A 27,153-nucleotide genomic window follows, 5' to 3' on the forward strand; every position below is an offset into this window, starting at 1 on the left:
TTTGCTTAACCTCGAATGAACCCAAACCGCAAAACTTACTTCATGCCCAAGCAAGACCGACTTCCTTTCGAGAACGCCAGCATGCTCTTATCCACGTCTTTCCTCCGCAGATCGTTCTCGTCCAGCCACCGCTCCGGCGCAAACTTATACGAGTCTGGAAAAGTGCGTTCGTTATGATGGGTGACGTAGGCTGACATGCCCACGGCATAGCCCTTTGGAATTACGTACTCCACACCGCGTTTCTGCCACTCGCCGCGGTAGATCAGATCCTCGCCCGTTGCCACTCTCGCCGTGCGACTCGATACGCCATACGACAATCTGAGGCCCTCCTGTATCACAGCACCCAGATATGGCAGCGTTTCCAGAACAAGCCATCCAGGGAGATTTTTTGGATCGTCAACAACAGAGTTCAGTTCCTTTGTCAATTTCTCCAGAATAGCAGGTTGGGTCAGAATGTGAAACGTCATGACCGCCAACGCCCAACTCGTCGTCTCGGTACCTGCACCCACCACAGCAGCTGCCTCATCAGCCAGACGCTGAGGTTCTTTATCCAAGAGCTCCAGATCGGAGGCTAACAGCGAAGCGAAGATGGTAGGCCTGTCATACGTAATCCCATCATCCAGGTCCTTCTTCGCCTTGAGAACCTGTGCTGGCATGTCAATCTGCAGTGTCTTAACCATGAGCGCAACATCATGCGGCAGATATCCCAGTAGCGGCTTCGCCAATGCCGCACTCAACTTGGTAACCGGAAAGAACCGAAATACAAACACCGGCTTCAACATGGCAGCCGTGGGTTCGCGGAAATTCGGGTACCACCCGTCTTGCTCGAGAAAGCCGAAGCTCGTGCCGAAACTGTATGAAGAGATGGTGTCAGAGGTGAAGCAGCTGTAGGCCATGGTTACGTCGAAGGCATCGCGGGATCCAGAGTGCAGGAGGAGTTTGTCGCAAAGCTTGTGGACGAGGACGTGGATTTCGGGCTCAAGGCGTGATATCATTGCTCTGCTGAAGAACTTGGAGACGGGAATACGGCGGAGACGGTGGATGTCGTGGTCTATGGTACCAAAGCCGGAATCGCCGATGCTGTGGGTGGGGGTTAGTCGTGGTAACTCTTGGCATAGAGGAGGTATCATGAGACACAGGAATGAATTGGAAGGGGTTTTTTCTCTTGCTTACACTGAGCCATTGATTTGATGTTGTGGTTTATCTCTCTTCCTCCCCCCGACGGCGTAGATTTCATCCGCAAAGGAGATATCATTGCAGTGAACTTCGTGCGGGTTAATGCGTACAATAGGTCCTAAACACCAAGGCGTAAGTAGAAGATCTCTTATGAACCTTGTCTCTCACAAAACAGGTATCAACTTCTGTGCTACACTATTGAGTAACTTACCATAAACCTGATGCAGCCTCGCAATCTCCTTTGTATAACACCCATACTTGACAACATCGTACCAAAACTCAGGCAGATACGTTGCAGCAGCCAACTTAGGTCCAGGGATCTTGCTCAGTGGGTGGAATGGCGAGACATAGTAAATCGCCTGTATGACCTTGTACAGCACCCAAGTGCCCAGACAGGCCAATATGTAATGTTCCTGGAAAAACATTGCCCCTGGCGAAAGTGGTGCTCGAATATCCTGCATATCACGCAAGCAAATCGCCGTGCGAGTATCGTGTGTAATGCACAAGAAAGAAGTTGGTAGCTAAGTACGCAGGTACTAGCAATCACTCAAGCAACAACCCACAGACCACACACTACAAACACACTACCCTCTCTTGCATACTATTGGGGGCGAGAAAAAAAACTAAAAAAGGAAATCCTTCTACTTGGCCTACTGTCCTCGCTCACCCATGGAAATAACTGCAGGGTCCCGTCCCGAGGGTTGGCTTCATGTGCCAGGTGCAGAACCTGCTTGTGGTAGCTGGCTAGCCTGCATAGTCGGCCACCCGTGTACCGGTAGACCGCGTGCATGGGTCACATGCAATCAAGTACGGGTTCATGGCAATGCAGAAACGGAGTTTTGGCGGAATACGGCTACGACATGAGGACAGGAGTTGCTACACTAGGGTGCCGTGGCCGAAAGGATTGCATTCTGCGTTTGTGATCAAGTAGTGGCTTAGGTGGGGTAGGGTTACGAGTCAGTGATGGTGGGAGGGGCCACTGAAGCTTAGTTAGGAGAGAACTAAAACTAGGGGATCTAAGGTTGCGGTAGGGGGTCTAGACCACGTCGAAGTTTTTGGTTTGGGTGGAAGTATTTGGGAGAGATGGAAGGGACCTTAGCGAAGCATGATGAATGGGAGCTGCAGATAAAGGATCTCGGTTGTCATGACATGGATTTGTACGTATCTCTGTCCGGGTACCGCGATAGAGGCTGATATCAGGCGAATTTAACGTACATATTCACTGATATATCTTGGACGCGTTCCTCATTTCAATCATGCTCGTCTCGAGAGCCATTGACCCAAGGATGATCCCATTGATGTACGATACGTCCTTCTATATGATTCTCTACCTCACTCTTGGCACAACCATTCTTCCCCTTGCTGCCAACATGATCCAGCCTCCAATGAGACATAGCCCACCAATTGGCGTGACCGGCCCCAAAGACTTAAATTTCTTTGGGTCCAACACAAGCAGATATATACTTCCCGAGAACATGGTCATTCCAGCGGTGAAGAGGCCCATTGCGAGCTTGTTTTGCGGTGCGACGACCGAAGTAAAAGTGAGGACGGCCGAGTGGATGAGCTATTGAGGGTTGAGTGTTAGCTGGGTTCGATGTCACGATATCAATGTATATTTGTCTAAAACATTGAGTGGGGAAGAAGAGGTGGGGTATCATGTACTTGGTACTGAGCCGCGGTGCCCCAATTCGTGATGCGCGCGGGGTCAGAGATGCGTTGCTTGAGTCCGTGTGCACCAAAGGCACCGAGCGCGACGCTCGAAGCGCCGAAGAGGGTGCCGATTGCCCAGAAAGGTGACATTGAACTGTATGTGGTCCCGTATGAAGACACGTACGGGGAGTCGGGCGTTGACCTGGATTTGCGGGACGACGAGGATGATGATTTCTTGTTTGAAGACATTACAGCAGGCGTGATGTGGGTTGGTGGAGGTGGGATGGTAGGTTTGACACAGCCGCGGCTTGCGGAGTTTCGGAGGTGTGAGTTGTCTGATTGGTCTGTGCACACAACAGAGAGATATTTGAGTGCAATGTTTGAATTTGATGGTATCGTAGATGCTGTGTATGCACCCCCCTGGTTTTCAACGCCATTACGCCGTCCTGATGCAAATATGACAAGGTGCCCTGCACATGCTACACCCGCTCAAGCCCTCAGAACTACCCTAATCATCGCTGCCCGAACCCGAATCAATTTCCATGACATCTCCGTTTGTCTGTCCTGCAGTTTGTGTCCTCAGTGCAATCGTTTTCCTGGCCCTCTTTTGCGCCGCGTTGGCCTTTATCTCTTCCTCGGAAATCAGAGAGCCATCAATACGCAAGAAACCCTTGCCTTTTCCCTTTCCGTCCATTCTGCCGTCGACATCGCGTATCCGTACCCGCAAATCACCCTCCACCTTATCACCAAAATCGTTGACCCACCAGCCGCCCTCATCTGATAACCGGCCATCCCATGCCCTCTTCATTTTGCCCGTCTCCTGCGAATGCCATGACCAGTCTGAGGGCATGCATGATGCCAATATGCTGACGGGAAACGTGTTGAGATATGCGAGCGTAATGTGTGTTTTCGCTTGGTCCGTAACATGAGCGTGTACGTAAGCATTCTGGACTGGGCGCCATACAAGGAAAGAGGCCGTGGCCCAGACGAAAGGCGCAGCATATTCATCGACATGTCTTAGAAGTAGCGGTTCTGCGGGCTCTGCCTTGTCGGAGCGAGACTCGTTTCGCGCACGCTTTGAACGTGATTTAGATGCTGTTTCTGGCACACTTGGAGGTGTACTGCTCAACTCAACATCGTCGTAGGCGAGTATAACTCCTTTCGCAGGTGGGAAGTATGTGAGTAGTAGCGGTGATAGTACGGTCGCGCATACAGCTGAGAAAGGATCTGAAAGGCATGACGCTGGGATGCAAACGTATTGCGATATGCGTTCGCTATGAAATAGAGAAGCCTCTTCGCTCTGTTCTGGAGCCATTCTTGGTAAAGTCAGAAGAGGCAGGGCTGTGCAATGTGATTTGCGATCGCGTCGTCGCGAAAGTGCTGAGCTCAGAAAAAAAGTTGGAGATGTCGGCATTCACAGTTACCGATGTGTGGGGCTAACGCTAGTTAACGCTTCAGCGATTAGTCAGCATCTCTTCTGAACCTGACAGGTTAAACGCCGAAAGTCGACAGCGACTGCCTCCCTGGAAGCCGCTCAGCGAAACTCCCATCGGAAATTTTTCTCTAATACACATGAAAAAAGATATTTTTGCGCCTACGAATACGGAATCCAGCAAAAGCATTCTGGAGTTGATGGGGGTTTGTTCGTCACGTGTGCGGAGGATGCACGCACGTGCGGGCGGAGGAGGCGCGAAGGAGTTGGCAAGGAAGTAGACGTTGCGTTGACTGTTCGCTTATAACGCCTCTCCGTTCCCCTTATCACATTCTCCAACCAACAACCCAATCCCCCCGACTCATCCAAATCGAGATAAGTTCCGACAACGCTGCGACAACTGGGCTACGTTTGCCCTCATCTACTACCGAGCATATAACTTAGTACACTTGAGTCCGCAACACAGAACATACCCTTTTGACTTCCTTCGGACACGCCCATGGAGGCACTGGAGACCCAGAGGTGGGGGCTTGTCAATGCTGCGATCGAGAAGAATGAGCCGGCGCTACTGGACCAGACCACCCAGATTAACGCCCGAAATACCGTCGAGAGATTTCAGTGCCGAGTTCGCGACCTTGCAATAAGGAAGAATTCGATACCGATTCTGAGCCACCTTATTAAGCACGGCATGAGCGTAAAACATCTCGAACCTCGGGACGTCACAAAAAAGGGAGAGGTTTCAATCCCAACTCTCGAGTTCCTACTTGCGAATGGTTGGGATATCAACTGGCCTAGGAACAGTACAACACGCAAGCCCTTTATGTGGTATTGTATCAATGATCGAGCCAAGCTCGTGTGGTGCCTGAGAAATGGTGCCAAGCTTAAGATGCCCAAGAACTCAGACTGTAGGGGCAGGCGATCCCCGCCAATTCTTGAGATCGTCGCGAGAGAAGGCGACATAGCGACATTTGAGTTCCTGCGCTCGAAGGGTGCACCTCTGCAGCCATTCCCGCATCAGAATAGAGTACTGCATGCAGCCGTCTATCGTGGTGCTGTTTATCGACGTGATGGCTCAGGTGACCCGGCAAACGAGACGGAAGAGCACCGAAAAGAGAGAGCAGAACATACTCAGTGCATAGCTATGGTGCGTTACTTAATTGATGTCGTTGGTTTTGACGCCAATATCCTCGACCAGCTACCAGAGTGCCGAAGAGGTCAATCGGGCGCAATGGGAACGCCTCTCGAATACGCACAAGACCTTTGGTCAGATAGACTGGATACGCGCGAGTTGACGTGGCTTTTGCTCGACCGGGGCGCAGATCTAACGCCCGCGCTAAAGAATGCAAGGTGGGGTGAGGACCCTACGAAATGGCATCATCATTTCATAAAGAATGTCGAGGAATGGGAGGAACAAGGGGGTCCTGAAAGGCTGAGAGAGTATCAGGAACTCAAGCGGCTTGAAGAGCAGAAAAAGAAAGAGCAGAAGTGTTGTGTCCAGTAAACATTGACTTCGTGCGTTGGGATATTGTATATTAATTAACACAACCAGAGTACTTTAGTATTGGACTCACCATTGTTGAGCAAATCGATATTACCCACATGAACTGTGTCAATAGCAACGCTACACCACTGAAAACTCTGAGTAAAACGTGCTGGTATAACAACTGTTCCTAGTGTCCTTGAATGTAGAATTAAAAAGCACGTATCAGAAGATAAACGTAGAGGGAGTAAAGGGCTGTGTGGCGATGATGTGGTAGCCATGGAAACACAGAGGTTGGTGTCGACAGAGTTAGAGCAAAAGAAACTGAAGACAAATAAACTATGTGATTATATACAGTAGACCAAAATACCAAGGTGTTGGTAGGCCTTGTAGCACTAGTGCTGAAAGTGAAATAACTATAACTGCATTGTATTCGATTGATCTATTTCCCTACCTAAGGGTGCTATGGAGGTGTATATGATCTGATGCGAGTACGGCCGAAGTAGGATCGAGTCGGCTGTTGGGGCATCATTAGGCGGCCGACGTACCTGCTGGTACGCATGATCCGACACAAGGGCTAATATGCTGATGCGGCATCGTAAAGTCCCAGTCCTTCAGATACGACAGCTTGCAAGCAGCTGCCAATAATCATCACAGTCCTTCCCTAGTTTCCCACAGTTGTTGACCGACGCGCCCTTGCAGTTCTTCGCCAGGTTATCCACTGGCCGGAAGTAATCTATCTTGATTCCTTTATTGCAAGTGAGTGTGCCGGCGATGAGACCCGAGTTGTGATCAGATGCATAATTGGCTCCCTTGAAAACGCAGCCGTCAACTAGCACTTTTCCATCGCTCCATGTGATAGAGAAAGGCTGACCGGCTCCACCGTCGCCGGCCACGGCTTCGGTTCCGACGTCAGTAATCTCAGACCCGGCGTCAACCGTCTCGGAGCTCACGAGTTTGCCGTCGCCACAAGGATCTGACACTCGACCGGCTGGGGTCTGAAGCGCGATGTTGGCAGCCTCTTTCTTGTTGACATTATTCCGCCAAATGTCAATCTGCAGGTACGGCCAGAACTGGGTCATGGCTACATGGGACTGGAGATAGACCTTGATGAAGGCAGAACCCCTTGGCAAACCGTTGCCAGGGAATCTTCGCTGAGCCGGGTCGAAGCGAATTGCTGCTTTCCCCCATGAACCAGTCTTTATAACCTCGTCGTTGTAGGTTCGGGTATAGGCAAAGACAGTTACACTTCCATCATTCACATAAGTTTCCAGGATAGTCTTGATCTCGTTGATCTTGGCCGGGTATTGCGGTCCAGCTGGGTCCGATCGATCGAGCGTCAAGATGTTCTGAGGAGCAGTACCATACGTACCTACTCTCGAACCAGACATGATGTAAAACTTTGTCGAAGGACCAAGGTACTCTCAGCTGATGTCCAAGTTCACGTTGAAATTTTCTTTACGGAGATGTTAGTCAAAAGTTCATTCAGAAAAACATGCATGTGTGTGGTAGACCTACTTCAGTGGACCAATGACATCTCGATCGAATTCAGCCTGCCCTTTTTTGAGAGTCTCACTCTCCCAGATGTGTGCGAAAAAGGCACCTAGCCGTGATACCGCAATGACAACTGCACCTGCGTGAACAAAGTCAGTGTTTCGCATTTCTAACAATGCGTGATTTGTACTTACAGCCAGTCAAATGATCTACTAGTATATTCTGGGGCCCATTACCCCATTTCACCCGAACCCAGGAGGTTTCCGTGCCTCCGGTCATATCGTTGTTGTTGATTTTGATTGTGTTGGCATCTTCCCTGAGATCGTTATACCAATCGGTCCAGTCACCGCTTCCATCGTCGGGAATGTGGCGTTTTGCGATAGTAGTGTTGGATAGGTCGAATAACATGTCGATGTTGCCTGAGCTGTCAAGCTGCGGAACAGCTGTAGGCATAACCCCCCTGTTCCTTTCGGCGGCCTTGCACGCACGGCCACAGCTAGTCGGTGCGCACAAATTCTCAATAGTAGTGGCTGTTTGCGTAGTTGTCGTGTATGTTGTTGCGGAACCGGTACAGGCAGTTATGGTGTAACATGTGGTGCTGGTGCTCGCGGACGTAGCCGTCGAGTCCTGGTCAGGGTAAACGGACTTGGTCACGATGTACTTTGCTGTGCAAGTCTCGTACTTGCTGCTCGTGGAGCACTCTTCTGGATCTTTTCCGTCGTCAGGCTGATATCGGAGGGTTGGTTAGCATCTGTTCATACAAGTAATGTGGATGTAAAATTAGACAAGAGATACTTACGGCCTTTCCTCCTCCGCCGGTTGATCCTCCAAATGGCGTGCAGAAAGATTCTGCACAAGTGCCACTGAAGCAGCCCAAGCCGTTACACGAGCGTTGCGAACAGTTGATTCCAAGACAAATGCCACCAGGTCCACAGTCTGGCCCTGAACAGTCAAGACTGATGCAATTGAGTCCAAAGAAATGCCCGCTACCGCCGCTACCGCCGCTGCCACCACCACCGCCCTCGCAGTCTGAGCCAAAACAACCGCCATTCAGGCAGCCTAGACCCTTGCATACACCGTTTTCACAGTTGGGACCCAGGTACCCGAACGGGATGCAATCAGTACCTGTGCAGAGGCCATCAAAACAGTCTTTACCGGAGCACCCAAATCTTGCACAGAGAATTCCTGAATCCAATCAGTATCTATGGAGCGTCGGCTACAAGGGCATCGATGTGAGAAATCATTAGTGGAGGTTGCTGTTGGAGACGACAAAGATGCGTCAAAACCCCACGAGGGTGTAAGTAGACTCCGCAACAATCAATTCAATCCGGTCACTCTCCTAGACCCACTTACCTATCTAGGTAGGGCTTAAACTCCTATAGGTAACTACTAGGCTTAAAGCGGTAATCAATCAATCCAATCTGAACCTTCTAGGACCCACTTAATTGATTGTTGCGGACTGTGGGTGTAAGAGAGTTAGAATGGAATGACATACCTGTGCATTTTCCGTCGTGACAGTCAGGTCCGGTACAATGGCCGTTCGTCGAAGTGGGGACCTCGGTGTTGGTTGATGTACCAGAAGATGTTGCTGTTCCACCGATAATTGTAGTAGTGCCATTGATAACAGTCGTGAAAAGTCCACCGGCGCCAATGACTGTAGTGGTACCGCCTATAACCGTCGTGATGGCACCGGTACTAGGAGAAGAGGTGGTAATACCTCCAACAACTGTCGTTTTTCCGCCGATGACGGTGGTTGACCCATCGAAGCGTGTCGAGGTTGTGCCGCCATTCGCTGTCGTCTTGCCGTTGATGACTGTTGTCTTCCCGCCGACTACCGCGGTAATCGTGTTAGTGGTGGTCGAAGTGGTCCCGCCAACAACAGACGTAACGCCTCCGATCGCCGTCGTGCCACCGCCTCCTGGAGCGGGTGAGTCGCATCCAGACTGGCAACCGACGCCACAATATGCTTCTGAGCTATCGCAGAAACCAGAAGCGCTACAGCAGCCACCTTGGGGCCAGGACCCGCAGGTTTTGTCCTTGTACTTGGAACCGTAAGTTCTATCTGTTGTCCTGCTACTATTGTTATAGTCTCCTGACTGACATCCACTGCCACAGTACGCTGCGTCAGTGCCGCACCAACCGCTGCTATAGTACGAGAGAAGCGATTAGTGAGGACTCTAATTGCAATGCTTCAGAAAATGATGTGATGAACTTACCTGGAGCAGCAACTCCCGGTTGACCAAGATCCGCAGACGGTGTTACCGTTCATATTACCACAGGTTCCGTCTGTGGTGTTGATGGGTCCCAGGCCCCTTGAAATGAATTAGCGGAGTGAATGAATATAGTAACGGGGCTAGAGGCTATCATACCTTCCGATGCCTGAATTGAAGTCGACACTCCAAGCCATGGTTCCACCAAAACATTGGTTGTCCACCCAGGCTTTATTCTGTTTGATAGTCTCTGCATCATCGTATCCAATCCACTGATCCTCTCACGTAATCTCCTTCATCATGACATCAGGCAGATACCTAGGAGACTATTCGGTAAGTAAAGTGGTTTAGATGCGCATAACGGCAGCAGATGAACTTACTTGGGCGTTAGTCCTTTTGTCTTGATCAGATCTTGAATCTCTGCCAAACCCATTGCTCCGGCTGAGTTAGTGCAGACGCCAGGATTACTAGGGCCGGAGAAAGCACATCCAACGCTGTTGCAGCTAGGGTTAGCCACAGTGTAGCCGCGTCCGTATAGAGCAACACCAAAATTGATCTTGGAAGCGTCAAGCTCATCGAACCATAGAAGCAGTGTGTCGTTCCCGATCTCCCGGATGTCGGCTTGACCACGAACGACAGGCTGGATCGTCTTCTGGTTTATGTCCCAGGGACCGTGTAGATCTAGAGTAGAAATTTGTTAGCCATGGAACCAAGTAATGGGGAAGGTTTTTGTATGGGAAATAACATCGCGAATCCACTTACCGTAAGCCATGAATCCGAAAAAGTCAACTGAGCTCTCCATGCTCTTGGCATCAAAGTAGCGCAGGTACCAGTAATCAGGTGCAAGCGTCAAGCTGATTTCATACTTGCTACCAAAGGCTACACGCATCTCTTTGACCAGGAGTACCAGATTCTGTGTCTTCTGGGACTCCTCCGCGATCAGGCGAGACAGGATATTCCTAGTCGAGGTCTACGCCCTGGAAGCCATATTTGGGCATGAAGTCCAAAAGTGAATTGATGAAAGCTGCACGATTGCTGGACGTCGAAAAAAGCTGGCTCCTAGTGGTAATATCTTCAGTATATTGTCACACAGCTTTCCCTTGAGACGCTTGAGTACGTACCATGTCTGATGTGTTGCTCTTTCGGGATCGCTGAAGTCGAAGCCACCTACTGCTATCCATCTAGGTTGGAAAAAACTTTCAGCTTTTGTTCCTAATCAATGCGAGAGCGCTCGGGAGATACATAAGTTTTGATTGCTTTCTTCTGGAGTGCAGTGAACTGGGTGTAGAGTGCAATGTCGCCAGGGTCCGCATTGGTGACCGCAAATGAAGATGGATTGATGGATGCAAAAGCATAGTAGAGATGGGTATAGCCTGCAGTGGCGATGTCATTGGGGTAAATATGGTTGCATAAGCGATCGCGAGTGTTGCTTCCTTGGTAGTATCCAATCGTTCGGCCGCCAGTGCTGCCGCTTCCGACGCCGCAGGTACGACCTGACTTGACTTGGCAAGAGTCAAAGCCAGCCTGGCATGGCAGTGTCAACCCCTTTGGATCACCATTAACACAGCAAAGATCGGTTGTCTAGAGCTGGCGAGTTAGGTCTTGTTACATGTTATTGATGAGAGGAAAGATAACTTACGCCACACCAGCCGGTGGCAGAGCAGCAAAGGTTCATGCCACACTTCTCCTTGCCGCCTTTGCTATATTTGCCGCACATGGCAGTTGCATCGCAACTGGAGGTACACTACCACAATTGAAACACGTCAGCTGATGCACATGTCCAACAGAATGAAACTGCCAACAGTGCTTGTACCGCAAGGCTGAAGAAGGGGCGATACTCACGTTGCCTTTGCCACAGTTCTCCGGGCCATAGCCACAAGTTCCCCTAGTGTTGCAGCAACTGATCAACGAACCCGTCAGCGCGTGTCGTGGATAAATGACTGAGAGGTTCAAGGATTTCCGACACTCATGAATGGTTATTGGGAGTTGGTTAGTGACTTACCTTCCATCTGCACAAGTGCCGTCTGGGAGACACAGAGTCGTATCTCGACGGACGAGACTTGACGCCCCTGAATGCATGGCAGCATCTACAGCAAATTGTATCTCTAATACTTTGGGCGAGAGACTTTGAGGATGTTGGTGTGTCGGATCCTTGAATGGCTTCACTTGAGAGCCATTGTTTGGTGTGGTAGGCAAAGCACGTATCCCATTGGGACTGGAAGACTGTAGCATATGTCTTTGAGCCGTTCTGACCAGTGGATTCACCAGCAGAAGGCCATAGATAACATCCAACAGCGTTGGTAAAATCATCTTCGTTACGAAGAAAGAAAGGTGTTTGTGTGTAACGAGCTGAGATGTGATATCAAGATACTTTTATTCTCCCTCTCGGCATTTTTTGGCAATCCTATTCCTAGATGTGCCGATTGATTTGCAACAGAAGAAATCTAGTCCCAGCAAAAACTACCACGGGCGTAACAAGTGGAGTAAAACAGACGATATTTTCTATCGACAACCCCATGATTGAGTAGGAAATGGTACAGAAGCGCCGATTGTCTCGGCGAAATACTGGAGACTCAATCTAGCTCTCTTACATGGTGTTCTGCTGTGCCGTAAAACAGTTCCAGGAGTCACCGGAGAAGTACAGCTTACGACATAGCGTAGTGATTGAAGGCTTGGATATTGAGAAGGTCCGATATCCAACTCTTGCTAGTATGTGACGGTGATGAATCTAACCTGAATGTGGAAGTGCCAGACCCGTGGGGCGTATTTCTGTTTGAATGACTTTTACATTAGCGCTGGGGGCCTTGGGTAATAGCGTACATTATTTGGGTGCATCGACTGCAGTCGAAAACTGGAGACTGCCACTCTTCTCGATGGATTCCAACGAAGGTTTTGTGCAGGTATCTGTACACAATCTCAGCATCAGTAACACACCCAATCACACATGTTCGTGTTCAATTTTACGTAGGACAGCATATTGCTGCACCTAATCGGTACCTATGCCGTTCAGACATAGCTTTCCTGTGCCTCTCAATTGCTCTACCCGAGAATGCGAATTTTCTCCGCTGCTGGGCGTAATTGCATAACTTGAGGTCATTCGTAGCTTGATCTTTCGCGGGTAGACTAAAGCCCACAGCCCACGCGCATCTGGACTCTGAGGGCGGAGATAAACGAGGCTCGGATACCTAGTACCTGGTGGGCATTCCGACCGTGTTAAGCCTTGCCGTACTATGCTTGTCACGCCTAAGCGTAGCATAGGCCTCCCGCTCACGAGGAAGTGAGTAAGGATGGTAGCGCTTACAAGAACGCCCCGCGAGGCGGATACCATCATGGCCCCGTTAAGAGGATAATTGAGCCGTTCAGTTCATCGTTTCCCACCAATAGTCGGAGAATACTATGAGTAGCGCATTTTCTCCTTGAGGTGGCGTAGATACTATGTATATGACCCGTCTACCTCAGGGTTGTAGTTCGCGTAGCCTCTGCAGGGTCCTTCCTAATCGGGAGGTCATTTCCCCATCAAAGATTCTAAGTAGATAAGCGGGCCATGCCGCCAGGGACCGGGAAGGAGCCGTGGGGGCCAAGACTGAATGATGCACAATTCCTGCACCCACCCGTCCCTTAGATGTGACTGAGAATCTCAGACTAGAAACCAGCTCATCGTCCTTCTTAAGGAAAAACGTTCTTTTTGACATAGGCGTTATATGAATTCGGGTTCATGTGATATTTTACAATCTAGGTTTTCCATGTGCTTTATGCATCCCATAATTAATCGTCATTTTAATAATCATGGGCATGGCCCTCGGAAAAGTATACACTGTATTCCTACCATAACATTAGAAAATCCCCTAGCCTATCTTCGGCCACCCTTCTCAGCCTCCTTCCGCTGAACCTTGGTGACCACGCGCTGCAGAGCCGTCTTGATTTCGCCCTTTTTAAACTGCGACAGATCGTAGTAGTTTGGTGAGATATCCTGATAGCAATCAAATGAGTATTTTGCATTTTTCTAGAGCATAAGCGGAATAAACTTACTATTAGCCACTCTGGCTTGACCGATGTCACAGTTCGGATGTAGTTCTTGGTCGTAAGGACGAATTCGTTGTAGATGACCCACTCGCTATCCTCTGCAAGGACTGTACTGGGATGTAGCAGAACCTGCTGTTCGTCCTTGACAGTGATGTAGCTCTTGCCGTTGCCGTCGCGCTTAGCGACTTGCATGAAGAAGCCGGCTACAAGTGCGCGCTGGATGTTTTCGTAGTACTTCTTGTTCTCAAAGGGGGTTGACATGAGCTCAAGCTCCTCTCGCTCCATTATGCGCTTGAGCTGCATACGGACGTTGTCGGCTTGTTGTAGTGCTCGGTATGATAGGAAGTGGTCGTGGCACCATTGCTTTGGATTGGCTTGTGCCTCTTCACTCTTGAAGGCGTGGTAGACATTAAGCATAGTCAGCTGGTCGCCCTTGGGGTGTGCAAAAAGCTCCTTCATCTCATCTGCGCGCTTGCGGTTGTTGGCCGGGCGGACAAAGATCTGGGGGACGGAGAGTAATGCGGTAAGCGATAGAATCTCGTTTGAACAGTAGAACTCGGGCGATGTGATGAGCATGACGGCCAACGCGGGGTCCAGAGGGAACTGCGAGGCGAGCCCTCCAAGGGTAGTCAGTTCACCCTCGTCGTCCAGACAGGCCAGATAGTTGAGCTCCTCCAACGCGCGCATCAACGTCTCTGGTGCTGGGGGATCCATCAAGTCGAAATGTACCAGATCATCGACACCAAGCTTCTTCAACTCTAGGACTGTGCTCGCCAGGTTGGATCGCAGAATCTCAGGATAGGTCTGTTCGATGAGCTCCTTCTTAAAGGCAGACTCGGTGTACAGACGGAAGCATTTTCCCGGTCGGGTACGTCCAGCACGTCCAGCGCGCTGTTGTGCAGACGCTTTTGATATAGGCGATACCAACAGAGACTCAACACGGATACGGGGGTTGTAAACCTTTTGCTTGCTGAAACCTGGGTCGACGACGTAGACAATACCGTCAATGGTAAGAGAAGTCTCGGCAATGTTTGTGGAAACAATGCATTTGCGACCGGGTCGACCGCCGGGTGTTGCTGGTGGAGGCGCGGGATTGAAGATCTTCTGCTGCTGTGCAGGTGGCAGAGTTCCGTAGAGTGGGTACACGACAAGCGGTCCAGCACCACCCTCCCGGCTGAGGTCTTGAGCCTCTAGATTTATCTTCCTACATGCATCTTCAATCTCCTCCTCACCAGTCAGGAACAACAGAATGTCGCCCTCGGGCTCAGTGGCGTGAATTTGGAGGACAGTTCGTAGAGCAGCCTCAACGTAGTCGCGCTCGGGCGCAGGCGTGTAAAATACCTCGACGGGGTGGGTTCGACCAGGTACGGCGAGCAGCGGGGCGTTGTGGAAGTACTTTTGGAACTTTGTGGCATCGAGAGTAGCACTCATGATGATGAGCTTGAGGTCAGGCCGCCTCAGAACTACCTCCTTCAGCAGACCCATTAGGATATCGGTAGCCAGCGTCCTCTCGTGGGCTTCGTCGAGGATGATGGTGCTATAGCGGGTAAGATTGTGGTCGTTCATGGCCTCGCGCAGCAACATTCCGTCCGTCATGTACTTGAGGATGGTGTTTGGACCCGTCTTGTCCTCGAAACGAATGCTGTATCCGACCTCCTCTCCCAGCTCGACGTCCATCTCCTCTGCCACACGCTGCGCCACCGACATGGCGGCGACACGACGTGGCTGCGTGCACGCCACCATCTTCGCATTTTGCTGGGGGAGGTCGTCGAAAAGCACAAACTGTGGAATCTGTGTTGTCTTTCCGGAACCAGTCTCACCAACAAAGACGAGAATCTGCGACTCTTGGTAGAGCTTGAGGAACTCATCGCGCTGCTGGTGCACGGGCAGGTCTCGTCGCTTCTTGAGGATGCTCATATACTTGCTCGAGAGCGGGCGGCCGGTGAAGGCGTTGTTGGGGCCATCTTCGGCTGCATTGGCCTGCGCAGTCGTCGTCGCATGGCGCTTGAAGCCCTGCAATCCGCTTCCCGAACCGCTATACTCGCTCTTGACCGGCTTCTCGTCCCAGTGCGCCAGGTAAGGATTCGCCGCTACGTCCATGTTGGCCTCGCCGTTGGATCCCGTCTTTGCACGCTTGACGCGAGCGCTATCTTGGTCATCATATTCGCGTTTGGGCATGGCCGTCATGGTTGTTTGCTGAGGGGTGGAGTCGGTGTTTGCGTTTGCGCGCGTGAATGTCGGCCTCAGTCGCTGTCCCAGAAAAAGTTATGCGCGAGCCAGGGCAGCTCCACATGCCGCCATTTCTCAAGCTTGGCGCGAACCACGACAGGCTGCAAGGCACCACTGGAATATCCACACACACCAACCATGTAGTTGAATATACACCTACCCCACCTGGGGATACTCTGAACATTTCACTCTCTTCGTGCTACCGTGACCGGCCTTGATAATACCTGTTGCTCGCTGTACCATTGCTTCCGCGCCCTTGCTAACCCCGCGGCGGTCCGGACGCACTCACATCTTTTCCACAGCAACAGCGCAATTTCTACCAGCGTCTGCCGAGACAAGTCCAAATAGTCTTATCTTGATATGGACTACTCGGAAGGCATGGATCATCACGCGTCCGTCTTTTACATCGGACAGCATGAATCAAAGCGGAGTTTGGATGTATCGCCAGAATTGGTCCAACATGCCCAAGACCTTGGAGTGAGTACAGTTGAAAAGGCATGCGACTCACAATACTGACCTATTCTAGTATGACATGATCACGAGCCCGATCACGAACGACAACTTCCATACCCGCGTTCTCGGCCTTCTCAACGCATATACTCAAACCCTCGCCGAGTCACAGTCGCAGCCACTACCCTTGATACCTGCACTGGACAACCTAGACACACCCCTCGGCCCGACAGATACCATTGGTCAGCTCGTCACTTTCTCTAGCTCGTGGATCGATCTATCCTCTCCAGACCCACTCATTGCGCATCTCTCGCGACAAGTCTTCCACCTTGAAGTCGCATACGCAGGTTTCTGTGGTGTCACCAACCTCGTTGTACCTGGACCAAGGCTTGCTCATGGGCAGGCAGGTGTGTCTCAGTATGCTCGATCGATCAAGGAGGCTCTTCAAACAGGATCCTACATCCAGATCCACGTCCAACTACCCATGGACGGCAGACAGCCAAGCTCTAGTGAGGATGATCTGGGGGATCTAGCACGCTTTGCGAGGCCTGAGTTTGAGCCGAGCAGCCAGGCGAAGACTCTTGATTCTTGGAGCTCATGGGACGCTTGGAACACTATTAGATCTATCTGCAAGTACCACAATAGATTGTCAATCAGTAAGGATACACAGTTTCAATCTACGAGTTCCTAACAACTAACTCGGGGTTTCAGTGCTCGATCTTCCTCGCCGACTTCCATCTTTGGCTATCCAGTCACGATGGTTCTCAGAGCCTGTTAGACTGCTTAACCTTTTGGCATCTTCCTTCCTTGTGAATGCTCGCCAATCCTATGTCCTCTCAAAAGCACACCAAGTCTTCATCTTTCGCTGCTTCCGTCTACAGCGTGGCCCCTGGTTACTCATTTCCGACACTGGCCCACTCCCAGGTATTGATGATCCGGACATGATCATGTCATACTCAACTGGACACCTTTCCCCTCGCACAGTAGAGGATGCGCCGAGCGACGCGTCTTCCTCGCGTGCGCCAACTCCAGCTGAAGCTGCACAGTTGACACAAAAAGTGCCAAAGAAGAGCAGCAGCAGTAACGACCCCACACCACATTTGAGTTATATGCGATATCTGCAACGTAATCAGCCAACGAAGAGCCAGATTGAACGTTTCGGTGGAGGATTTCAAGACTACTTGCAAAGCCCACTACAACCACTGACAGACAATCTGGAATCGATCACTTATGAGGTATTCGAGAAGGACCCGATCAAGTACGCTTGGTATGAGCGGGCCATTGCACAGGCCTTGAAAGACTGGCATACAGAGAGAAGATCGACTAGTTCCGAAAATGGCGCCGTCGTTATTGCTGTCGTAGGCTCTGGTCGAGGCCCACTTGTAACGCGAGCTTTGAATGCAAGCGCCAGCTCGGGAGTACCAGTGAAAGTCTATGCAATCGAGAAGAACCCCAACGCCTATGTCCTTCTAAAGCGACACAACGTGGAAACCTGGGGTGGCCGAGTCACAGTCGTCAAGACAGACATGCGAGCCTGGAAAGGTCCTGTACAAGCCGATGGTACATTAGGCAATGTCGACATTCTCGTCAGCGAGCTCCTAGGCTCCTTTGCTGACAACGAACTGTCCCCCGAGTGTCTCGATGGAGTCCAACATGTCCTCAACCCAGATCACGGCATCTCCATTCCTTCCAGCTACACCGCCCACTTCACACCTATCTCCACCCCCAAACTATGGGCAGACCTATACAACCGAAGCACAAACATCGATCCAAACGCCTTCGATATCCCCTGGGTTGTCATGCTCACCCAATTCGACTACCTCTCCGCAGAAGAAACACAAAACACAATCGCCTCCCAACAGCTCACGAACGGAACAAAGATGCAAAACTTCAACCTCGAGCCCCCTCTCGAGCCAAATGTACAAACTGCATGGGAATTCACTCACCCTCTTCCCCCATCCGTCCTGGCACAGTCTTCACTGCGTAAAGGTGGATCCGCAGTCGGTGGCGGCGGTGGCTTCGTTGGCGGCGACGGCGCAAACGAACACAATCTCCGCTACTGCAGGATTGCCTTCCCCATCAAGGAACCTGGTGTCTGCCATGGTTTAGGCGCATACTTTGAAACCGTGCTGTACAGTGGATCTGAAGGCCCCGTAGAGTTGAGCACGAATCCTGTTACTATGGAGCAGAAGAGCAAGGATATGATATCTTGGTTTCCCATTTTGTTCCCGCTAAAGGTACATTTGTCCCCGCTTTCTTTTGCCAGTGGAAATAAAGAAGTAATCTGACTGACTGGATATAGGTCCCTATGACTCTTCCTGCAAACTCGGAAGTGGAAGTTAGTTTCTGGAGGCAGACGGATGATCGCAAGGTGTGGTATGAATGGTTGGTTGAGAGCTACATGGTAGTCAATGGGCAGAGGATACGGTTGGGTGTTTCGGATTTGCATTCTAGCAAGTCAAATGGGTGTATGATGTAAGTCGAGCTTCATGGACGGGGCTGAGGGCATAGTTGTGTGTAGATACCACAACTTCCACTTTTTTTTTTTAGACAAAAGCAAGATCATGACGAACATCATGGAGTAGTTGTCTTCGAGTTATCAGCTACTCTTTTCGTGCTCTTTCGTCCATACCTCGGAACCACAACCGAGAATTAACCTACTCGACAAAAATACGTAACTCGTGGTATCCCATTACGAAACTGAACATCCTTGCGCCGTTTCTACCAACACAACTTTCCTTCCTTCCAAACCCCTACCCACACCATATTTCCCACTCTACAGATACTCCTTCTTCCTCCCCGTCCTTGTATACTGGTTCAAATGCCACTCAACATCGCCCTCCTTATTCTCCAGCGTGCCCGCGCGAATCTCAAAAAGTCTCATACTCATCCTGGGCCCGACCTCCGCCAGCTCCACACTCTGAAACCCAGTCTTCACAAAAACATGATGCCGTACTTCAATTGTATCCTCTATATTCTTAAACGTGACAACGCGGTTTCCCACTTTAGCAGTGGCTTCGCGGGGTGGGAAGAGGTGTTTGAGGATTTGTACGCAGCGGGTGCCGAGCGGCGTGGTGAAGCCATCGAAGATGAGGTGGGGGTACGATTCGGATACCGTGCCGCGCGAGGCGTTGGGGATATCAGCGCGGAGGATGACGTTGTGGAGGCTGAAGCTTGCAGTGGGGCCGTGGGGGAAATGCGATATTGTGAGGGCGGTTGGAGTACCGCGGTGTTCGTGTAGGAGAACAATATCACTTAAACCGCCGGATTTCGCGCTAGAAACGAGGTTGGGGAGGACCATGTTTCCTCTGTTTAGTCGGATGGCGGTGGGGAGCAGGAGCCGGATTTCTTTGGCAAAGGTTCCCAGGCGCGAGGAGGGGTCGCGGGAAGTTGTTACGAGGATTCGGGGATCTACGACGCCTGATAGTTGGGCGTATTCGTCATCGAGACCTAGCTCTTCTTCTGCGGTTCGTTCGGCGCGGCTTTCGTCGTATTTGTAGTCGGTGCGGAGTGTCGTGTCGTCAGCTACGTCTTTGGAGAGCGGTTTGCCGCTTGCGAGCGAGGCTTTGAGGGAGGCACGCTTGGAGGCGAGTTCAGCATCGCGGAGGGTTAATGCGCGCCGGTATAGGTAGTCGCGGCGCTCTCGCGCTTGTTTCCTGATCATCGTGGTGGCGGTTTGTGGGTTTCCGTCTTTCTGGGTGGTTGTATGACGATTATGATACTTCTTTTAGTTCGCGATCGATTCTGGAGCTAACCAGGCCCACGTCGGTTAAACGGGTGGAGGTGTTGAGAACGAAGTTCAGCAAACACCGAGGAAGTTGGTGGTTCGCGAAGGGAAATTTCTTATCTTATCGGCGCGCCCCACATGGCTGAATCGGGCCAATACGACCACTTCGGACCTCCGACTTCTTCTCTTCATTGTCGAGCAAGAGCAAAGAAAGTCCTGGGACCTGGATACAGTCTTCTATAGAACCACAGAGTGATTAATAATCCAGCACGCTACCACAAGAACGTGAGCTTTTGTGCGAGCCCGTAGTAGCGATGAGAGAGGTAGCATAGAGTATGGAGAAACTTTTATATTATAACCATAAAGACGATCCACTCTAGAAAAGGTATATTTGCAACCTGCGATACTATATTTTCAAAAATCGATCAACCCTAAACACGAAACTACTGTATGCTACACACCCCTAGGATGACTGGTCCAGAGGGTATCGTCATCGTAGTCGAAGAATAAGCATTCATAAGATTCCGGCAGGACAGCGGATCCAATCTACCGATGTCAGGCTCGTAAAGTTTTATATATGAGATAGGAGCATAGAGACCAGGCTCGCTATAAGAAAAGTTAGTAGCACATTCTTGAAAAGTGCCTGAAACAAGCTAGTAGAATATACTCACAGTCCGATATTGCAGATACAGTGCTCCGACGCTTGGCAAGCCATAGGACGATATGCTTTACCATGAACTTCAAAGCATTGCCTGCCCTGCATCTCCAAGGGTTGGATTGCACCAGCCGATGACGTGACAACTCTGCAAGCACCCTACAGGACAGTGGGAGTATTGCGTGCTTCTACCGCAGGGGCAGCTCGTTCCTCGGGTTTAGTGTTCCAGCACTCGTAGAATGCGGCCCACTCGGTGCTGTCGAAAACGGCCTCTGCAGGTCCAGTGAATTGACCGATGAGGTAACCGACGCCACGAGTTGCTTCGCTATAGAATTTGCAGGTATGATCTGATGCTACATGGTAGCTGGTTGGTCGGATGTAGTAGTCGTTCTTCCTGTCGGAAGTGATGATACGAATGCTGTTGGTTTCGGTATTGGGGAGTTGGTAGACTTGTCCATCGGGACCGGTGACGTGGGCGGCTTCTCTAGTGTAGATGTTAGTGCTTTGCGCGCAGAATTGGTCGGTAATATCTTGAACCCGCCGTTTAACATTTTGCGATCTGGAGACTTCGAGTTGGATACGACGCTGCTACTACTTACTGGACACAAGACTCAGATGTCTGAACAGGAGCAGCGAACGTAGACGTGATAACGCAACTGCCAATTAGTAGTGTGGAGAGGTACATTGTTGTTGTGAGTCGCAGGATCTGAACCAAGTTCTCTGTAAAGACAAAAGTCTGCAGTTGCGTTTGTATGATTTCAAGAGCAAGAAGTATAGCTTTTGTACCTGGGTAGTGTGGAAAGGTGCGGCTGATTATGTCGAGAGCGAACTATGCAGGTGGTTGCAAGTGCGCCCGCCAACGCTTTTAGTTCACCACCCGGCTATTCGGCATTCACTAGAGTGTAGTTTCCTGCATTCAAACGCTGCTTCCAAAGAGAGTGACACGGTACTAGCTTTGTTTTCATGGTACTGTGTAACGCTGTACAAGAAGCGATCGGGTATTTATCCCGGATTCGGGGTTTTTTGTTCGCGAACATGAGTGCTTTTGCCATCGAGATCGAAATGGTAGACAGCGCTTGTGCACTTCCTACGATAGCTTCGAAAGCGTTGAGGTCCAGCCTTGTAGCTGAAAAGAAAAATCATCAAAAAGATTTCAGCACTGCTCTGTTAGGACCTTCTTAGTCAACGCCACATACCCAACAGATCGGCTGGATCTGTCAATCTCGATGTCGCCAAGAGCTTGTGAGGATAGGTTGCAGAAGCGGGGATGCAGAAGATCGGAAGATCGTGAGGGGAAGGAACTAGTGGAGCTGTTTGGTAGAAAGAGCGATTCCGGCACTTGTTGGAAAAGTAAAGAAGACCCTACTGTTGATCTTTGCTGAACGGGACTGCAATGGCGGACTATTACGGAAGGTGCAGTGGATTGCTCTGGCCGTACAAGATACGGTACCTGGTACTAACAACGCAGGGACCACGAACCATGGGCCCTAAGTGGCAACATCAAGTTTGATGACGTTTGCAATAATCACGCAATCTATACATCGTTCAATTAGGAGCGATACCTGATCTTGTAGAGAGTTGAAGAATTGTAAGAGAAACACACAGACCCGGAGACGGGTAGAGATCAATGCTGAAATCAGATATCATATTGTTAGATAGATTATGATCGTAAGCTTGCCAATGATATGCTCAAGGTATAGCTGCTGCTGATGGTCATAGCCTCCGAAAGACTTGATAAACCAAAGAAAAAGAGGGTATTTCGACTCTTAGGATCAAAATCGATCAAGTACCAAACCAGAAACTTTTCATCCCTCACCCAGCCTTTGAACTCCCATGCCTTGGCTCGGAATAGACTCGAATTTGCCGATCACCATAACCATAGATCGCTAACTTTTGAAGGAATCTAACTGCCAAAGACTTTTTGAAGAGTCGCAAAGTATTACCAGAAAATGCAAGGAAAGTAGACACTAAAGTCGATAAGGGCCGCCGTGATGACCATCATACTCAACCAGTCCGAGCGCAAGTGTACCACTTGGGCTTAGGCTCCTCGAAGCAAGGCTCCTGGCCGGGCTCACCAGGTGTCGGGCCCTCGTAGGACTGACGAGTCGCAGCCTCAGCACACTGAGTGTCGCTCCTGCACACGGTCAGTATCAGTAGAACGTTGAGTTCATAATGGTGTTTGGCACCTACACGTAGAAATTGCAGCGACATCCTCCGAATACACTATAGGCGTAGGCATCTTGATATCCTGGGATGGACTCGTTGTAGTAGATGGGAGTACAGGATGAATATGCGGAGAGGCCAGCGAAGACGCTGCTCTTGGGCTTGGTGAGGACGTAGCCGCATTGGTATGGGTCGTCGTAGCGGGCCTGGATGCCGGTTGCAGGTGCGGAGAGGGTAATAGGGAGGGCCGAGAGGAGAGTGGCAAGGATGTTGGTGAAATACATCTTGGATACAGGTGGTGATGTTTCAGTCAGAGAATAAACAGGCTTGAATTGGCTGTGGAGCTGGTGCTGTTACGAGAGTTTGATGGATGACAGGTAACGTTGAAGTGTACTAGAAGTATTCAAGTGTTGTTGTGAGGTGCGTAGTAATCCTTTGGATGTTTGATTGTGATGTTTGAAAGAGAAGGCTGAGGAGCAGATTGAAGTTTATATATCATAGTGGAGCTCGTCCTGCCATGGGCTTATACTCTCACCCGATCCTACCTGATCTCGTGCCCTCATGCCCTCTCTCACCTGAACCCACCTCACCTGGCCTATATCACCTGCCAGTTGTAACCAAGCTGTCAAAATGCAAGTACCCGTCCTCGGCGTGGCTATGGTACCTCCGTTCCTTCCAATGGCAGACGTTGGAAGTCGCACAACGTTACTGACTCGATGTCACCTTCGCCATCCTGAGAAGTGCACTTGCGGCAACATCCTATCAAGTTAAAGAGCTGCGGTCAGGAGCCATCTACTCATAAGTCGGTCAGGATGGCTTGACGTGTCTAGAGGTAAAAGAGCCTTGACCGCTCGAATGCGCATACTTGGTACTACGTATGAATGTATTCGAGACGTTAGCAACTGCGGCATGGCGCGAACTCTACGTCTATAGAATAGCATTAGCATACTTGGCGTGGTTTGCTGCTTCTTCTCTACTTGAGCGCGCAGACCGATTGGCTAGCCATGGCGGTGAGTGGTGTAGGTGCTACTGTAACCGTATGACGAAAATACTGGAGAATTGTAGCGTCCAGAGTTGTGGTACTGGACCCAGTCATACGAACGTATTTTGGGAATCTAGGCACAGGCACAGTTGAGGGCACTGCCCTGTTTGACGATACAAGCAATGCAGTGTTTGAGAAACATAGGAGATGGCGTCGACTGAATAGACCAAGTGCAATTGAGCTTGATCTCAATGGGGTTTCCGAAGAAGAGACAGAAATAGAGAGGCAGACACGACACTTGGAGGAGTTGTGTGTGGACGGAAGTGGCGCAAGACCAGTCGCCTTGCGCAATGTTCTCCAGTAGTATTGAGATGCATGTGCTCGACTCGATGAAGTAAGGGGCTGGTGGCGTTTCGTCGCCGTCATCCTTACACTGCCGATGGAAATAGTCAACAATCATAAAACTGGTTCTTCGGTGACAAAAAAAGCTTGTGATGTAGTGGAAGTCCCAGGCCAGGATTGACACTAACAACATCGAAAGCCATGCTCACACTAGTCAAGAACAGGTCTAGCGTCCACGTGAGAACGTGACGGAGATGCCATACGCACGCGCCAGAAACACCAACCAAATCACATATCTCCCACCAAACATCGAATCCCGGAATACCAACCAAAATGAGTCGCGCAAACATCGAACAAGCCCTCACAGGTCTCGTCCCTGCACTCAGCGGGCCCCTACCACCCGAACTCATCGAACTAGCCCTATCGCTACTCACTCGCTCCCGCAGTGTCGCAACCTCCATGAAACCCGACGAAGAAATTGCCCGCCCATACGCCTGCGCCCAACTAGCCTGCGAACGACTCAAGAAACGACTCAATCTCCCTGCCATCACATCCCGCCCACCGTGTCCCCCACGCATCTACAAGAAACTCTACAACTACCTCAGCAGCGCACTCCCAGACGCCACAAGTAGCACACGATCAGACCCTCAGACACCGCGTAAAGCCACCACCTCTGCCCCTGCATCCGCGCGCAATACGCCCAAGACACCATTGAGTGGGAAAAAGACACCGCGTACGGCGCTGAAAGCCAGCGAGACCAATGGCGAGGCGCCAGAGTGGGTTGGGCCCATGATAAGAGCTCTCGCCAAATCTTTCAATTATCCGGCCTCAATCCCACACGTATACACAGGCGTAGAATCGATATATCCACTACTAGCGCGCATGGCAGCTGCAGCATCGGAAACACCAAGTAAACGGCCGCGACGTAGTACGACCAACAACTACGGGGATGTAAGCAATACGCGGACGTTTAGTCTCGTGGTCGTGGTTTTCCTGCTCGTCTTCTCGCGCATGAGAGATGTAGATGTCACACCGGAGCAGTATAATGTTTGGGTGAATAAGGCGGTGGGTACGGTGTTGACGCTGCCAGAGGCAAAGGGAAGTGTGAAAGAAGACGTGGTGCCGGTAGTTGAGGAGACCATGGGTATGGCGAGGGAGGAGGGGTGGTTGCAGATGCAGTGGTTTGAGAGCGTGACACCGCAGGGTGAAGGGGGATGAGATGGAGGGGGGTGGAGACGACTGAGAGTGTAGGTAACAGTGGGAAAAATAAGGGTGTTCGGTCTGGTGGGAGCGATTATATTGGTTTAGGCACTATGATGCAGGACGCGACTGATTATCTGGGTGAGCGACAGCAGGAAGATTATATGGTTTGGAAAGAAAATATCCTGGCGCGTGTGCAGGAGATGGAGGCAGGGGCATAGTTCAATTGCATAATGATCTCTCCAATAATGTGCGCTAGTAATCATTCGTTGACCATTCGTACATTTGGGTGCGACAGCTCTACCTGTCCCTCACTGTGTGAACCCGGGCGATATCCTTCTCATTGCTCATCCCGCTGAGATCCCTCTCCACATAACGCTTGACAGCTTCAGAATTGTCTGGGTCACTAATGTCGTCCTGAGGGACATCTTCAATCGTAAAGAATATGTGCATACGTGTTCCGATCCTCCTGTTCTTACGAGGAGAAATATTGTTCTTAACGATAATCACTCTAGTGATCCACTTGACGCCCAACTCCGCTTTATGCGTCACAAGCATATGTGCAGCGGTGGCGCCAATGGGTGACCCTATAGAAGAGAAGAAAGTCAGTACACGTCCTCCATGTCATTCCCTCATTCCTCGGACAGGGGCAAAACGCTATACATACCGATCAAAGCTCTAAACCCATCCGTCCCATACGCAAACTCGACACCGGGCCAAGCCTCCAGCGCACTCTTCCCCATATCCCTCATTGCGCGCGTCACAAGCAAGACAGTGTCATCGTTGACGACATCCTTCGCACCATAGACACGGAGTTTTTTGACATTGGGGTTATCGCGCACCCAATAGGCCCATAGGACATCAGAACAGTACTGCAACTCAGGTAGCTCGTCGGGAGCTGCTGGATGGTCCCAGTATCCAAGATCGGTGACAGCGGAACGCGGGTTCATGATGTCTCTTGCGAAGATCAACCCACCTGGGTGATTGATGGCGAATTCGTAGTGTCCGCCTGTGGCCTGGGGTAGATGTTAATGATGTGATTACTAGGTGAGTAATTTGGTTGCAGCATAAACGCATAGAGAGCATCTAGGTCCTGTGGAAATTTCGCGCGTCCTTACAGTGTACTCTTTCCCATTGACCGTATACTTCTGGTCCTTGATCTCCTCATCACTTTGGCCGTCATAGTGATGGATATTCCAGCAATTGTTGTCGCCGATCGGAACGCCGTTTTCGTCGTGCAAAGGCAGCGAATTAAGTTCCAAGCCATCGAAAGCGGTCTTCAGTCCTGCGGCCTCGAAGTCGCAGTCCCAGTCTACTTCGATGTAGGCTTCGTGCCAGTACCACATCTCCAGCTCGTCTTTTGGGAGGAAAGAAATTTTGTCAGTGGAACCAATGTGACAGGTGGGATGGGGGGGGGGAGTTTATCAATACACACTCCTAATATCTCCGATCCATCTGCTTGCTGCAGAAGGCGGGTTGCGGGGGTCTTTTTCGAGATATCCGGCGGCTCTGTCGGATGCGGCCATGAGGCAGAGTAGGCGTTCGCCTTTCCTGATGTACTTGTCCCATGTTGCTTGATCGGCCCATCTCGAAGGGTCGAAGTCTCCGCGTCTATCCAGTTTGAGAGCGTGAGGAGTATCCGGAAACCACGTTGTCAGTGATGTAATATTGATCCTCCCCCTGATAACGAGGGCAGCAAGGGTAAGGATTACGCCTAAGGCGGCTTGGAGCCTCATGTCCAGTTGCGAGTGACAAGTGGTGTGATCGCCAGAAAATGCGTATTCGAAGTGGTTATACCGATGGGCGAGCGCGCTAGGTGCTAGGCGCCAGCTTCATGGCTGCACGTGGTAGTGAAGCGTAGTGAAAGAGAAGAGCAAACGGCAGGGTCCCTATATGTAATTGGAGAGTACGACTGAAGAAAATGACACCGGAAATAAATT

General features: G+C 50.7%; 17 protein-coding genes across 17 annotated transcripts; 4 read left to right on the forward strand and 13 right to left on the reverse strand.

Moving 5' to 3' along the window:
• Positions 1-35: 35 nt before the first annotated feature.
• On the reverse strand, positions 36-1,637 carry PtrM4_007830 (CypX, Cytochrome P450; the record flags this gene model as incomplete). The annotated part of the gene is made up of 3 exons (XM_001930768.2): positions 36-1,080; positions 1,174-1,294; positions 1,388-1,637. 3 exons carry the CDS (start codon positions 1,635-1,637, stop codon positions 36-38), a joined length of 1,416 nt encoding a protein of 471 aa, XP_001930803.2.
• An 866-nt stretch (positions 1,638-2,503) lies between these two features.
• Positions 2,504-2,976, reverse strand: PtrM4_007840 (uncharacterized protein; the record flags this gene model as incomplete). The annotated part of the gene is made up of 2 exons (XM_001930769.2): positions 2,504-2,740; positions 2,839-2,976. The coding sequence occupies 2 exons, from the start codon at positions 2,974-2,976 to the stop codon at positions 2,504-2,506; spliced, it is 375 nt and encodes a 124-aa protein (XP_001930804.2).
• Positions 2,977-3,334: 358 nt separating this feature from the next.
• Positions 3,335-4,141, reverse strand: PtrM4_007850 (uncharacterized protein; the record flags this gene model as incomplete). The annotated part of the gene is made up of 1 exon (XM_001930770.2): positions 3,335-4,141. One exon carries the CDS (start codon positions 4,139-4,141, stop codon positions 3,335-3,337), a length of 807 nt encoding a protein of 268 aa, XP_001930805.1.
• Positions 4,142-4,757: 616 nt separating this feature from the next.
• PtrM4_007860 (Ank-2 domain containing protein) lies at positions 4,758-5,759 on the forward strand (the record flags this gene model as incomplete). The annotated part of the gene is made up of 1 exon (XM_001930771.1): positions 4,758-5,759. One exon carries the CDS (start codon positions 4,758-4,760, stop codon positions 5,757-5,759), a length of 1,002 nt encoding a protein of 333 aa, XP_001930806.1.
• A 593-nt stretch (positions 5,760-6,352) lies between these two features.
• Positions 6,353-7,129, reverse strand: PtrM4_007870 (uncharacterized protein; the record flags this gene model as incomplete). The annotated part of the gene is made up of 1 exon (XM_066102858.1): positions 6,353-7,129. The coding sequence occupies one exon, from the start codon at positions 7,127-7,129 to the stop codon at positions 6,353-6,355; it is 777 nt and encodes a 258-aa protein (XP_065965060.1).
• A 123-nt stretch (positions 7,130-7,252) lies between these two features.
• Positions 7,253-7,685, reverse strand: PtrM4_007880 (uncharacterized protein; the record flags this gene model as incomplete). Its single annotated transcript, XM_066102859.1, has 2 exons — positions 7,253-7,371; positions 7,427-7,685. 2 exons carry the CDS (start codon positions 7,683-7,685, stop codon positions 7,253-7,255), a joined length of 378 nt encoding a protein of 125 aa, XP_065965061.1.
• Positions 7,686-8,662: 977 nt separating this feature from the next.
• On the reverse strand, positions 8,663-9,639 carry PtrM4_007890 (Chitin-bind-1 multi-domain protein; the record flags this gene model as incomplete). Its single annotated transcript, XM_066102860.1, has 4 exons — positions 8,663-8,691; positions 8,728-9,377; positions 9,449-9,544; positions 9,602-9,639. 4 exons carry the CDS (start codon positions 9,637-9,639, stop codon positions 8,663-8,665), a joined length of 813 nt encoding a protein of 270 aa, XP_065965062.1.
• A 179-nt stretch (positions 9,640-9,818) lies between these two features.
• Positions 9,819-10,331, reverse strand: PtrM4_007900 (ChiA, Chitinase; the record flags this gene model as incomplete). The annotated part of the gene is made up of 2 exons (XM_066102861.1): positions 9,819-10,123; positions 10,205-10,331. The coding sequence occupies 2 exons, from the start codon at positions 10,329-10,331 to the stop codon at positions 9,819-9,821; spliced, it is 432 nt and encodes a 143-aa protein (XP_065965063.1).
• A 323-nt stretch (positions 10,332-10,654) lies between these two features.
• Positions 10,655-11,159, reverse strand: PtrM4_007910 (Chitin-bind-1 multi-domain protein; the record flags this gene model as incomplete). Its single annotated transcript, XM_066102862.1, has 2 exons — positions 10,655-11,023; positions 11,082-11,159. 2 exons carry the CDS (start codon positions 11,157-11,159, stop codon positions 10,655-10,657), a joined length of 447 nt encoding a protein of 148 aa, XP_065965064.1.
• Positions 11,160-13,292: 2,133 nt separating this feature from the next.
• On the reverse strand, positions 13,293-15,652 carry PtrM4_007920 (HrpA, HrpA helicase; the record flags this gene model as incomplete). The annotated part of the gene is made up of 2 exons (XM_001930773.1): positions 13,293-13,412; positions 13,472-15,652. The coding sequence occupies 2 exons, from the start codon at positions 15,650-15,652 to the stop codon at positions 13,293-13,295; spliced, it is 2,301 nt and encodes a 766-aa protein (XP_001930808.1).
• A 402-nt stretch (positions 15,653-16,054) lies between these two features.
• On the forward strand, positions 16,055-16,835 carry PtrM4_007930 (uncharacterized protein; the record flags this gene model as incomplete). The annotated part of the gene is made up of 2 exons (XM_001930774.2): positions 16,055-16,171; positions 16,221-16,835. The coding sequence occupies 2 exons, from the start codon at positions 16,055-16,057 to the stop codon at positions 16,833-16,835; spliced, it is 732 nt and encodes a 243-aa protein (XP_001930809.2).
• A 1,489-nt stretch (positions 16,836-18,324) lies between these two features.
• Positions 18,325-18,623, forward strand: PtrM4_007940 (uncharacterized protein; the record flags this gene model as incomplete). Its single annotated transcript, XM_066102863.1, has 2 exons — positions 18,325-18,381; positions 18,447-18,623. The coding sequence occupies 2 exons, from the start codon at positions 18,325-18,327 to the stop codon at positions 18,621-18,623; spliced, it is 234 nt and encodes a 77-aa protein (XP_065965065.1).
• A 297-nt stretch (positions 18,624-18,920) lies between these two features.
• PtrM4_007950 (IMP4, exosome subunit-U3 small nucleolar ribonucleoprotein (snoRNP)) lies at positions 18,921-19,808 on the reverse strand (the record flags this gene model as incomplete). The annotated part of the gene is made up of 1 exon (XM_001930775.2): positions 18,921-19,808. One exon carries the CDS (start codon positions 19,806-19,808, stop codon positions 18,921-18,923), a length of 888 nt encoding a protein of 295 aa, XP_001930810.1.
• An 877-nt stretch (positions 19,809-20,685) lies between these two features.
• On the reverse strand, positions 20,686-21,211 carry PtrM4_007960 (uncharacterized protein; the record flags this gene model as incomplete). The annotated part of the gene is made up of 2 exons (XM_001930776.2): positions 20,686-21,010; positions 21,126-21,211. The coding sequence occupies 2 exons, from the start codon at positions 21,209-21,211 to the stop codon at positions 20,686-20,688; spliced, it is 411 nt and encodes a 136-aa protein (XP_001930811.2).
• A 1,319-nt stretch (positions 21,212-22,530) lies between these two features.
• Positions 22,531-22,973, reverse strand: PtrM4_007970 (Tymo-45kd-70kd multi-domain protein; the record flags this gene model as incomplete). Its single annotated transcript, XM_001930777.1, has 2 exons — positions 22,531-22,660; positions 22,717-22,973. 2 exons carry the CDS (start codon positions 22,971-22,973, stop codon positions 22,531-22,533), a joined length of 387 nt encoding a protein of 128 aa, XP_001930812.1.
• Positions 22,974-24,346: 1,373 nt separating this feature from the next.
• On the forward strand, positions 24,347-25,231 carry PtrM4_007980 (ORC6 domain containing protein; the record flags this gene model as incomplete). Its single annotated transcript, XM_001930778.2, has 1 exon — positions 24,347-25,231. One exon carries the CDS (start codon positions 24,347-24,349, stop codon positions 25,229-25,231), a length of 885 nt encoding a protein of 294 aa, XP_001930813.2.
• Positions 25,232-25,513: 282 nt separating this feature from the next.
• Positions 25,514-26,949, reverse strand: PtrM4_007990 (uncharacterized protein; the record flags this gene model as incomplete). Its single annotated transcript, XM_001930779.2, has 4 exons — positions 25,514-25,800; positions 25,881-26,229; positions 26,332-26,570; positions 26,649-26,949. 4 exons carry the CDS (start codon positions 26,947-26,949, stop codon positions 25,514-25,516), a joined length of 1,176 nt encoding a protein of 391 aa, XP_001930814.2.
• Positions 26,950-27,153: the final 204 nt, after the last annotated feature.

This window comes from Pyrenophora tritici-repentis, chromosome 1 (genome assembly GCF_003171515.1).
Source record: "Pyrenophora tritici-repentis strain M4 chromosome 1, whole genome shotgun sequence".
Lineage (NCBI taxonomy): Eukaryota > Fungi > Ascomycota > Dothideomycetes > Pleosporales > Pleosporaceae > Pyrenophora > Pyrenophora tritici-repentis.